Source organism: Mastigoproctus giganteus, chromosome 9 (genome assembly GCF_048544385.1).
Source record: "Mastigoproctus giganteus isolate SK-2022 chromosome 9, ASM4854438v1, whole genome shotgun sequence".
In the NCBI taxonomy this organism is placed as follows: domain Eukaryota; kingdom Metazoa; phylum Arthropoda; class Arachnida; order Uropygi; family Thelyphonidae; genus Mastigoproctus; species Mastigoproctus giganteus.
Genome location: NC_143583.1, coordinates 91,269,163 through 91,282,630, shown reverse-complemented (window position 1 = coordinate 91,282,630; position 13,468 = coordinate 91,269,163). Strand labels below are relative to the sequence as shown.

Here is a 13,468-nt window from a genome sequence, read left to right as displayed (position 1 = left end):
CCTGTGGGCATCCTCTATAGACCTGTCTGGTGATTTTCATATATAGATCATTGACAGTGATTGACTTGTTGGAAAGGTAGCTTTTGATTGAGTTATATAGGTTTACTGGAAGCTTTGATTGGCGCAGTTTGCCTAGGACGCTCGGCCACCAAAGTGAGTCGAACGACCCAGCAAAGTCGACAGCGATGACCAGAAACTATTTCTTTTGGATAATTCCTACTGCTTCAAGGAGATTGTGGAGTGCATTCACAGTGGAGTGCCCCGTTTTGAATCCAAATTGTCTGTGAGAAGCCATGTTTGCATTGTTGTAGTGTTTGAGAAGTCTGTAGTAGAGTAGCCTTTCATAGAGTTTACTAAGCACCGACAGGAGAGCGATGGGACGGTAGGAGTTCGGGAGTTCAGGTGGTTTCGTCGGGTTCTTCAGGATTAATTTTACGTTCTTGAAAACGACAGGGATTTTTTACAAATATGAGAAGTCAGCAAAACCTGGTTCGAAGGCGTGAGCCTTTCATCTGTTAGAGCAACTCATACGAAGTCGCCATCTGTGTTAAAACATGCATCCTGGTTTCACCAAGCATTGGCTATATTCCTTATAAAATTCCTTCAGTTACTGACGTAACGAATCTTAGGCAGTCTGTGACACTTCAGCATACGTCTGTAGCAAGTATCCCTTTAATGCATTTCTAGAGATCTAATGATATGGAGTCGCAGGACGTTTAAGCTTCAAGAGGAGCGCCACAGCATATCCTATCACATTCCACTTAACTTAGCCTTGATTGGATTCAGCATCTTGGTTTCCTTGTGGTGTGTGTACTCAGCGGATTTTGTCATTTATTGAGAAACAAAGTAAGCTTTGTTTCTCAATAAACCTTTCAGAATTTTCTGCTATTTTCTATTACAGTTAACCTTACTTTGATTCTACAATGAATGTCCACTAGCTGGATAATATTGGACTTTGATACGCTATAATATGTGAACTCTTACGGGTAACGTAGCTGGTGATCATCAGCTACTCAAAAACATGACGGACACCGTAGTTTATCCTGTTGTAGGCTGTGGAATGACATTACATTTCCTGACATATTGATATGAGATTGTTTCAATTGACCTGATCTTTATAATAATAAATATCTAATTTTAAAATAATGCAATAACCACTTTTTTACTACTGTTAAATTATGGATTCATTTTTTGCAGGGAGGAGAACGAGAAGTATGGGAATTCCACAACTTCGCTTTGACCAGGGTAAGTTGGAAAAAGAAAGAAAAAAAAAAAAAAAACTCTCTTTGTTATTCATAAGAGTAGCAGTGCTGAATATTAAATATGGCAATGGGAAGGTAACTAGCGAGATGATACGAAGGCCAACAGTTTACTAAAATAGAACAGGAACAAAAGCGACTACATTTCTTAAAAAGAAAGCAGTAGAATCTTGTAGTGACATACGAGTAAAGTTATGCTGGCATGTTGCTAAAGCTGCATCATCCTTGGAAGGAGAAAAAACGTTTTGCTAGCGAAATTTCTCTGATATATTAATTTTTCCCATCAGCTAATATCTGTTACAAAGACCTGTGGGTCTTTGTAACAGATATTAGCAAAAGCTCATTCTTACATGATTGTAAGAATGAGCTTTTGTGAAAATAACAAAATACAGCTGTACGATGAACATTATTTTCCATTTGACTATATCTATAATCACAAAAAACACAAACTTTTTTGTATATAAATTTCGTCATCATTTAATTATTAACACCTTGATATAAATGGGCGAAAAAGTTACAGTTGACCCCTAGTCTTTCCTACTAGTATATCTGAAATTTGTTATCGATTTTACGAATATAGATTGAAATTTACGAATATTTGAATTTTTACGAATATTAAATTTCATAAGAAATTAATTCTTATGAATTTTAAAACTTATAAGATGTAAATTTATTTTAAAAACCAATCCTGTTCAACTTGAAATGCATTTCAAGATGAATAGAGTTGCTAATTGATCCAATCGAAGCAAACTTAGATCCTGTAAGTTTCTTTCATCGATACTTTTTGTAATCATTTAACCCAACAGATAGTGAGATGAGTTACTCAAAAGAAACTCTAGATATCTTTAATGACAAGGAAGAAAGCCTGAGTTTCATGTAATAAGGGCCTAGAAAGTCAGATATCATCAATCCAATCCTAATATACGGTAATAAGTCTAGCATACACATTCAGGACCAAAGAATTTCTCTCTCTGAGAAACTTCGGAAACTTTGACTATATTCGTAAAAAAAAGAAGATCTTTGTATCAAGCAATAAGAAAGATCCACATTAGTTAAAAAAATATACCTTTGATGGTGTAGACATGTAAGAGATTAAGATCTGACAAGGATGTTATCGTCCAGAGAGACGATAAGAAGAGGAGTGATCGTAATCTTTGAGAGGGGCGAATACACCGAGAAGCAACAATATGTAGTCAACAATGACACTAAGATACAAATAGACGCTGATTTCTTCCTAGAATCATCAGGAGCGTACAATAAGAGAGATAAAGAAGAAGAAGAAGGGAGTGGGAAAGAAGATAAAAAACGGTCCCTAAACTTAGATGACTGGTAAATATCAAGCTAGTCAATTTCTGACCTTTCTGGCAAATTAAAACACACGTTCGTGCGGTTTTGTTTTTGTCTATCACTCAAACCCGCGGAACTTTTCGCTTGGCCAAATCTTCACTTAAAATTTTGTGAATAACGCCTCGATTTGAACTCAGTTCCTTGACCGTCATTCTGATAACCTTCGATCTCGACGAATTAACGCCTTACTCTTTGGACATTATCGTCATTTCGAGTGGTTGCTGGCCGTTCTGCACGTGTCTCATCTTCCACCGTTCCACGTCCCTCTGAAAACATCTTGTGCAAACAGAACACTTGAGATGGTGACATGGCATTCTCTCCGTATGCCGTTCTCAGTACACACCAGTTGCACTTTCTTTCAGTTTCGCACGAAACTTGATCGCATATCGTTGTTCAATATTTTGCTGTTCCATAATTGTAACACACTTAACAAACGCGCGATTACTATAACTGCCTCTAACGAGTTGAAACACAGTGAGGTTAGGGGAAGGACCACGCTACCTTTGTTGCACATTACATGTTTCCACTACACTTATTACAAAATTAATCTCATTACTTTTCTGACAGGCCTCGTATAATGTACTATGCAAAAATTATATATAGTATTTATCCAATAAAAGTTTTGTATATGTACGTAATATTAATTTTAACATAATAGTAATTTGTTTTATTCTTCTTTTCTTACTGTCCTTAAAGAAAACAGTCTATGTATAGTCTGAGGATGGGTTCCTGCAAGGTTCCCGAAAGATTCACTATACCTTAATGTATAGTGATTTAGTTAATAGATAAATAAACTATTTTAATATTCCCATGGTATAAGAGTTGTCATTATAAAAATCTAGGTTCCATGGAAAACCACGACGTAACGCCCTTCTCCAACTATATTACACAATAAGCCAAACTTTTTTTTTTTGTAATGTTATACTTATTATTAATTTTTGTTATACTTATTTATACATGTGAGGTCTGACAAAAACGAACTTGAATAATTTAGTAAAAAAAGACAGAAATAAAACATCACTAATGTTTAAATGGGTATATTCACCTTCGAAATGCTGTCCATCTAAATTTATACACACATCCCAACGTCTCTGGAAACATCTGGAAATAATTTTTCTGCAAATCCTTTCAGTCATGAATCACTTTGTTCTGTAAACCATGTTCATCGCCCTTTTCGATATCAAGGAATTGTTCATTACGAATTTTTTCTTCCACAACAAACAGCTCAACCAAGCATTCTAGCTCCCTTCAAAGTTTGGGAAATTATAATTATTGTTGTTGTTATATTATTTCTCCCTGATGGGGAGAAATAAAACATGACGAGTACTGGTACCAAGTGCACAGGGTGGTTGTTACGTCTGGTGTTACTGATGATCGGGATGGTCGTTACTTGTTGCATATGCCATATCTATTTGATTTCCTGTCTTAGACCCTGTTAATTTTTTCTTCGTTGGTTTTTGGAATGTTGCCAGTGTTGGACACCTCTGTGTTGATCAGATAGACAGCCTTTTCTTTCTTGTCGATAAGGGTTATGTCCGGTCTGTTATGCGGGAATGTCTTTTCCGTTATTACGACACGATCCCTGTAGAAAAAGTCTAGCAAAGCAGGAAAATCGACCAGAGAACACACGAAATTTACGGACACAATGCACATGGGTAGTTGAAAGTAACTTTCTAGGTGACCCTAATATAATAGTTTAATAGTTTCTGAGCAGTTTCTATTATCAGTTCAATTATCAGGAGTATATATCTATAGTTTCTATTATCAGGAGTCTCTGATGACATTTTTCGGTCAGGCAGGTCTTTATCTGCTTATGCTGTAACTGCTGAGTCTGCATCATTCCTAGGTCTCTTTCCCTGTCATGCTTCAACCGATCTCTTTATCAGTCTGCAGCTGGTAGTTTCGGCCGACTAATTTCTCTTGATTCAATCCGTGGGGCTTGCATTTCTCTAGACCAAATTCCATCCTGATATCATTGCTGAATTCTTCGGTGATCCGTAGTAACTGCTGGAGTTGCTTCTCGGTTGCCGCGTAGAGCTTGATGTCATCCATGTACATCAGGTTGGAGAGGATGTACAGTTTTTTCTTTCCTCGTTGAGGTTATATTATACTTGCTGTTGTTGAGCATGGTGAACAGTGGATTGAGAGCTAGAGAAAACCACAGTGGGCCCAGGGCATCTCCCTGGAAGATTTCTCTCCTGATGGGGATCGGTCCGGTTGTGATCCTTGATGATGGTACTCCATTTCGCATGGTTACTTCTAGGAAATTTGAGTCGGATTGACTTTGTAGAGCTTCATTGTCTCAGATAGCCAGCTATGAGGCACGGAATCGAAAGCCTTGCAGTAATCGATGTAGGCCGTGTACAGATTGCGGCGCTTCTCGTAGGCTTCTTCTATAACTGTGGTTTGCATCCCTTCTGCTGTATATTTATATTTTATTACCTTAGACTTGGCGCACGATAGCCTTAGATGCTGATGCGCCATTAAACTTCCAATAACCAACCAACCAACCTTCTTCTGTTTGACCATGATGTTCTGGCTCACCAAGTGTTCTGATATCATCTTAGTTGTGCAGCTGGTCAGAATCTTGTACATCGTTGGGAGCAAAATGCAGGCGATCGGCCTGCATTTTGCATTTTGCTGGGTTTCTTGTATCTTCATCTTTAGCCTCCAGATATATTTCTCTTGAGAGAAACTCTGGGACTGTCTCTGGGTGACTTATTATTCGGGTGAACTATTCTGCTAGGTGCTTGTGTGAACTTCTTATATAGTAGTTGTGGACGTTATCTATTCCTGGGGTTCGCCAGTGTGGGACTTCCTGATCTATTGTTGTACTTCTTCCCCCTGAATCTCCCATTCTCTCGTCTCTTGTACGTCCTTTGTTTTCTTCCGTTCTATTTCTATCCAGGGTGTTGGCTGTTATGTCTTACTTCACTGCTCCATATGTTTCCCCAGAACTCCTCGATCGTCTTCTGTTCGGGTGGTCCGTTTCCGTCTTTCCCGTCTTCTCCGCTCCTCCTGTAGAAGGCTCTTTTGTTTTCATCGAATATTCGGTTATTTTCCTCTGGGAGCTCTCTGTATCGGCGTAGTCATTTGCTGAGTATGAGGAAGTTCTGCTTCAATGTGTCTAAGTATTCTCCTATTCTCTGATTTTTGGCCTCGTGTTTGTTGATGACAATATCTCTCTCCCTTGAGGATGCTTTTCACTTTTCCAATCGATTTCTTACTCCTATTATCAGTTTCTTACACATTATCTCTTATTTATCCTTTCTTTTGCTGAATTCTTCTTTCCGAAGCTGGCGGTTGCTTGTTTTTTTGTTTCTTCTGATGCATGTCTCTCGTTTCTCTTCCCTTAATCCTAGTGTCTGCTATAGCATAGTATACGGCTGCGTGGTCTACAGTATTGCACCGTTGTTTTTGATGTAATGTAGTATTATTTGCCGATTTAGGTGGTCTGGGACGTGCCACAGGATTCTATTGGGTCCCTGCTTCGGTACACTGCCCCCACAAAGATCCAAAGTGGATCTTTGTGGGGGCCCATTCCCTCGAATTCTGTTAGGACCTACTTCCACTCTTCTCCTATTCTGGATATCATTACTTCGTTTCTTTCCCATTCAGTTGCTCTGGTTGTATTTCTTCTTGCTCTTCCTCCTCTGCTTCCATATTGTCCATATTCTTTGTTCTTTGTAGTTGGTCGCTCACATCCTGCTTGATTTTTCCAAGATTTCAGGAGCTATCAGGTTCTTTGTGACGATGGTCCTTCTTTGGTCCGCTATTCGCTGTTCGAGTCTTTCCACCCATTAATATTACTACTACTACTATTAATAATAATTATTATTATTATTGCTTTCTAAACCAGCACATTATCCTAAAAATACGGAATCTTTATTCGGCAAGTGGATTTTAAATCATCATATACTTCACACCTTTCTTTAGTAAAAACTAAATAGTAATAAATAAAATAAATAAACTCGAAAGGAATTAGGCTGTCGTTTAATGAGATGGTATAACATGGACTGAGCGAAAAAAAAAAAAAAAATAATAATAATAATAAATAAAATAAATAATGAAAAATGCAGCCACTCATACAAAATTTTTATCCGAATTGCAACACTTCTTTCAAATTGTAAATCGTTCACTGGAGAGTTTCTAAATTATGTGCGTGTATAACTTTATATCTTATTTATATCTTATTAGATCACCTGCCGGTGACAAGAGTTGTCGTAAAGAGTGTCCTGGTATAGAGTTGGATAAATATAAAATATTAGGGACGATAATATTTCAGGCGTTATGCCTTGGAGAAATGTTGACATTCGTGTAAAGGGCAATTTAGTAAGGGAGGTAAATTCAATAAAACTACTTCCATTTTTCTGCGTGCTACTTTAACCGGTAGTAAATATATCTTTTATGCAGGCTCCTGGTTATGGATTTGGAATTGCCGTGAGCGGAGGTTGTGATAACCCCCATTTCACCAATGGTGATCCTTCCATCGCTATTTCCGATGTTCTAAAGGCTGGTCCTGCTGAAGGGAAGTTACAGTAAGTACTTTTGTTCATTACCCTAGAAAAATTTTAAAAGTATATGTATTCAGTTGTCTCTCATTAAAGTGTAAAGTGTAAAGTGTGTTTAGGGTCAAACGGCACCAGGGGTTTCCCCCATCTCCGCGTTGCTTTCATTGTGAGTGAACCAGTTCGCTGGGAAATGCCAGAGATTTAAAAGTGTATGGATATTGTATATGTGTAATGTCATGTACCGTTGTTCATCTGGTCGTTTAGCCGCTGGACCCCTACTGAGGCCCAACGTTGCCCCACTTTCGCCCCGTGGAGGCAGACCAGGAAACACCAGTAGACTAAGATTTACTCTGGCAGGTCCTGCCGCTTAATTTCCTGAGATTTCGGCGGCTAGGACCTAAAAAAAAAAAAAAAAAAAAAAAAAAAATATATATATATATATAAAAATAAAAAATAAAAAAATAATAAAATAAAAAGAGGAAATGAAAGTTAAAAAATAAACTAAGATATATATATATATATATATATATATTTTTTTATTTTGGTAAATTCTATGGGGAATAACGCTAAATTTTTGAAACGCCGAGTGTATGGGCGAAAAACGTAATTTGGAGATGATTAAATCAATTCCGATGTGTAGGGCATTCGCTTGCGTATGTGCAGGTAGAGTGGGTGGGGAGACTGAAGTCTGGGGGGGGAAGACAGAAGTATGGAGTCGAGAGAGGAGGCAACTCCAAGTCACAGTGGGGCATGCCCATGCCCCACCAGAAGGGAAAGTGGGAATGGTGAGAGGGGGATGAGACAGTAAGACCGTCCCCCCCCCCCCACCGGGGATATGGGTATTAAAGATGAAGGAGGCTAGGGTGCCCTCTTCAATTCGCCAAATGGCGTTTGGCAGCTGTGCTGCGTTAAGTCTCTTTTCTTCAATATTGAGCCGGTTTCAGTCCAGTCGCTCATGGGGTAAGCGCCGTCCTTGTGTTTTTCACTCACTTGTCTCAAGGTTTTTCTCTGTAGTAACTCTGTTGGATAGTATTTTATGGTCTTGTACAGTTTAACTTGTGGTGATATTTCTTCAGACACGATTTATGGTAATTAGCAGTTTTCTCCTCTCGAAGAGGTCCTGCGCATATTGAGAAAGTGCTCTGTATTCCTCTTCTGTGTCAATGAAGTGGGATTCCAGTCCTTTCGGAAGGTAGCGTATCTTTGTGATCAGGATGCCTCTGAGATCTTCGTATTCTGGGCAGTCGTAGACCAAGTGGTTCCAGTTCTCGATCTCCCCACATGTGCAGTTGGGGTCCTCAACAAGGCAGAACCCGAGCAGTTTCTCCTTAAAGGGACCATGACCAGTAAGTTGTCTCTCATTATCGATATATCTCCACATCGGTATGGTGCAACCAAGCTCGTCATTAAGGGACAGAGGCGTAACTGGGTTTGGCGTATGTGATTCTCGCCATAGGTACCAGCTCATCATGTGGGCTAAATTAAGTTAAAGAAAAGTCCAGAATTTAGAATTCATTTTAAGACTATCAGTACAATTGCTATTCTCTAGATAAATTACTGCAAAAACTTGCTGATCTTCTATAGTTTAATAAGTATTATTTTATTTCATTATTAATTATAAAGTTGAAGAGCGAGTGCCTTGTTATTGATTTCAAACTGTCCTTTGATGATTGAAGCGACTAGGAGGGAAGGTCATCATGTGAGACAATTTATAAATGAATTAAAAGTTCATCTAATTTAATTTCAGATTTTTCTGGAGTTGTTATTTGACAACTCCCAAAAAATCTGAATCACCGCGTCAGCATGGTGTTGCATCCATCCCCAAGGGTTCCCCATTCAGAAACTATATCGCTCTCACAAAAGTTTTGCGTGTTTAAAAATGCATATAGCTTAATTTAATAACATTTAAAATTTTTGGGTAACTGTTATCTATATGTAAAACGTTTAATTAAATCGTCTAAATACCCTATATACTCGTAAAAGCAAAAATACCGAATTTTCGCTTTTTTTACTTTTAAATAATATACTGCCTTCAAAAAAATAATAATAATATATAATAATAAAGTGAATTGTGTTTAACTATTTCGATTTAAGTCGTGCCAAAAAAAACAGGATATTAAATAAATTATAGATAATGAGCAGACAATATAAATAATTCTTTTTTTTATAAACCAAAATCTGAAAAGAGCCGTTTTTCAGAAGAATTAGTTTGCATCAAACATTTTCTTTCCCTCAGTTATTTTATTATCTTCCCATCCCCAATTTGATGCCCACTATTTTTGCTTACTTACTAATCATACACTGGTGTTCAAAGAAAGTGTATCACCCCTTAAAATTGTAATTGTCGTTCGAATAACGTAAATATATGGCAATATTTCTTACAGATTACATCAGGTAAGGTTGACACGCGTAGGTGACGAAGTAATATTGCATTAACTGTTACTTTCAGCTATATAAGCACGCTCTGCAAGAGTTGCAGTCATTCCTCGCTTGTGTCAGGATGGAGAGTTATGGGCAGTTGACGCCACAAATAAAGAGTGCTATTGTTGCTTTACGTGAGGAAGGATGGGATGTTCTTCCCGTCATATTGCTTATAGAGTGTCTTGTAATCAGTCGGTAGTGAGTGGATTTCTTTCCAAACTCAAGAATACTATTTCTGCTGATAGGAAAAAAGGAACCGGACGCAAACGAGTCTCTACGCCAAAACAGGACTGCATTTTGAAGCGTTTATGCCTTAAAAACTGTAAAGCTTCTTCGTCTGAACTGAAAAGAGAATGGGAAGAACGTACAGGATTGGGTGGTAGCAAGTGCAGTAACAGTCAGAAGACGCCTCTTCAAAAATGAACTTGTAGCCCGTCCTCCTAAGAAGAAGCCTCTCCTCACAAAAAAAAAAAAAAAAATGAAAAAGCCCGATTAATCTGGTGTAAGGAGCATGTCGAATGGACCCCCGAGCAGTGGAAGTCAGTTATTTTCTCGGATGGGAAGAAATTCAACCTGCATGGTTCTGATGGGATACAAACAATTCGCCCGCCGTAGACGTGGTGAAGAATATCATCCAGACTGTATGGTGTCTACAGTGAAATTCCCTACCGGCCAAATGATGTGGGGGTGCATTTCGTGTCACCTCCAGTTTATAAAAGGTTCCGTAAATGTCAATCGATACCTGGCTATATTGGAAGGCTGTTGTTATTTGGTTTTTAGGAACATTAGCAACTAAGGCCATATTACTCCGGGGATATGCGGTAGTCATTCCCTGACCTTTCCGCATCCTCCGTATTTGGTGTTGACGGGCTCGAACCCCGGTCTAATCAAGAAGCGTGTGCTACGCACTGCTGCTCCTGCCCACCTGGCTACGGAGGCGCCATATTGGAAGGCAAATTGCTGCCAACCATTAGAGACCATTTCAACCTACCAAGTAACTGCATCTTTCAGGACAACTGACTCTGCTCCTTGTCATCGGGCGAAGAAAAGTGTAAATAGGCACTTCTGTAGTTACTTTAGCTTCATTTCTGCATTAGAGGTTCGACAGTAATGTGTTTATATTTGTTACAGGTGAAAAAATGGTTGGAAGAACGGTCCATTACAACTCTTAGCAGGCCAGGAAACACCTCGGTCCTAATTCCAATAGAGAACCGTTGGCATCGTGTGGAATCTGCAGTTTCCAGAAAGAAAAACCAAAGACCCTTCGTGAACTTCAGGAAGCCATAATTCGTATTTGGAACCACGAACTATCAGTTGATTATCTTCAGAAATTGATCTTGTCAATGCTTCGACGGTGTGCTGCTGTCATCAGGGTCACAGGCGATTCAACAAAATATTAGTTTGCACCTGGTGAACTTCATTTTGTTTTCCATTTAAAATGATAAACTGAAGCAAACAGGGCTTCTTATAACATTTCAGCCATAATTGTCGTGTTTACCAAAACTGTTGTATAAAGATTGCAAATGCTTATTTTGGAACATTTTGAGAGCACCTGTCAAATATTACTTAGCATTGCCTTAACTATTAATAAATATCTTTTGTTTATATTTTTATTTGTGATGCTAGTCATTAATTTAACATACCATCACGAAAAAGGGTTAGAAATGTGAAATTCCTAGGTGATGCACTTTCTTTGAACAGCAGTATATATATATATATAAGTTGTGGTAGTAGTAAAAGAATGTTTAAACTTTATGTGTTCATGGAGAATGAAAAGTTACGGTTTCAGTACAGTGAGACACCAATGCACGTGCCTCAGTATAAAGAACCATAGGGGGAAATGGGCAAAGGTTTAAGAGGGCTTTCTACGAAATTGTGAAAACAAAAGTATGGCTAATACGTGGAATGGTTTTTTAAAATATGGTGAATACATAAAACGTAAGTGACCCGCACTCCGAAAAGCGTTGAGAAGCTATAGCCGAGAGGGGGTAGTACAATAATATAAAAATAAATGGCATTATGTAATAATATGACGTTAAATGAATTACAACTGATGGCATAGAAAATATAGAACGAAAGAATATAGAAATATGCGGCATAGTCCATTATACTGCATCCAGGGTCCTGAGATGGATATCACCATTCTTCTCTCTCTCTCTCTCTCTCTCTCTCTCTCTCTCTCTCTCTCTCTCTCTCTCTCAGGGTAACTCGGAAAATTTTTTTTGGCCGGCGCAGCATAAGCCTCAGGCTTCCTTGCACCATATGGCTGATAATAATAATATTTATATATATATATTCTTTCTTTCTATCTAGTCGTGTAAGTCACAGCGATAATGTAGCAGTTACGGGCCGTAGTAAAGGTATCACTGCGTTTTAAAGGGCACGATTGTGGGGACTCCTGCGTGGTATGCTTCCATATCGGAAACGGCACGTCTTGTCGGTCGGTTGCTCATGGCCTACTGTGGTTAAGGTGTACAAAGAATGGTGTCGAGCTCGTCAAACCATCTCCTGCCGACAGAACTGTAAAGGATTACGCAAGATGGATGTTCTTGGTGAGCGAAGGATGCAGTGCGTTGTACAGGCTCAACAGCAGGTCACTTAGCTACAGCAGTCGACATCACAATGCAATATGGGGAATGCAAGACTTGTATTCCAAATGACTTTCAGATGTATGGGGTTCCACAGCAGACGACTCAGGAGACACCCTATTCTCACCGCTGATCATCATCGACAGCGAATGCTTTGATGTCAACGACACGCTGGTTGGACACTGGAGGACTGGAAATGGGTGTGCTGGTCGGATGAGTTCAAAACCTGGTGCAACGTCACCAGGTATTTGAACCTGGTTTTGAACCTTATTTCAAATACCGTGCCGACGGACGCCTTTGTGTGTGGTACAAGCAACACCGAGTCTATATACACATCATGCATGGTGCCTATTATCCAGCAGGTGGCCGTGGTTACTTAATATGGGCATGTTTATCTGGCCAGAACTTGGGTCCCTAGTGCATATGGACCGACGTTTCATTGGTGAAATCTACGTGTAGCTCTTAGGAGATTATGTGCACCCTGCCGTGTTGCCTTTTTTCCGGACAGAAACGGGATCTTCCTAGACGATAATGGTCAGTGTCATCGGGCCCGCCATGTGCACAAGTGGTTCGAGGAACACAGTGAAGATAGCATCTATCTTGATTGATCTCCAGATTCGCTCGACATTAATCCAATTGAACAGCTGTGGGATGTTTTGGAACGAGAAGTGAGGCGTATGGACACGCAACCCGTTATCTATTCTGACACCGTGGAAAGTCTTGCAGGCAGCACGGCTGCAGATTACCACTATCGTCTTCACAAATCTAGTGGAGTCAATGTTTAGACGAATACTGGCCATTATCCATGCGAACGGTGGCCCAACGCGGTATTAGTTAGGTGATCATAATTCAGTGATCACTCTTTTTTTTTTTTTTTTTTTTTGGTAGTTGTTGGCGCATCGGCTTCTGTGGCCACAGTGCACCTCCCAAGGTTTTTTGCAGTACTTTGATCCAAGCCCGAGGCGGGATTCGAACCCGCGACCTTTGGGTTGCCAGGCAGGCACTTTACCCACCTGGCTAGCCCGGTCGGCCAGTGATCACTCAGTGTATATATATATATTCTTGAAATTGTACTCTCACACAAGGTGGAAAAGATTTCAGTTCGAGTTCAGTCAATGACGTGAGGAATTTTTATGGGCCTTTTTCACAACATGGTTGAGTTAGCAGTAGCATTAATGCTAACTCAACCATGTTGTGAAACCATATGAGGCAAGAAGCAAGCTTATAGAGCATCAATCAGAAAAAAAAAAAAAAAAAACCTTCCCATTTCATCCACCCGGTCACTCCAAATGTTTGTTTAGTTCAGCCTTAAATTTATTTAAGCTATCAACTTCCACAACAA

The 13,468-nt window shown here is 39.3% G+C and overlaps 1 protein-coding gene across 1 annotated transcript in view; it reads left to right on the top strand.

Moving 5' to 3' along the window:
• Nucleotides 1-13,468, top strand: part of LOC150080537 (tight junction protein 1-like) — a 489,733-nt gene that overhangs the window by 207,648 nt on the left and 268,617 nt on the right. Inside the window, exons 4-5 of the mRNA XM_090380724.1 lie at nt 1,198-1,245; nt 7,020-7,144. Of these exons, the coding sequence (XP_090236850.1) occupies nt 1,198-1,245; nt 7,020-7,144 (173 nt within the window). The remainder of the gene's footprint in view (nt 1-1,197; nt 1,246-7,019; nt 7,145-13,468) is intronic.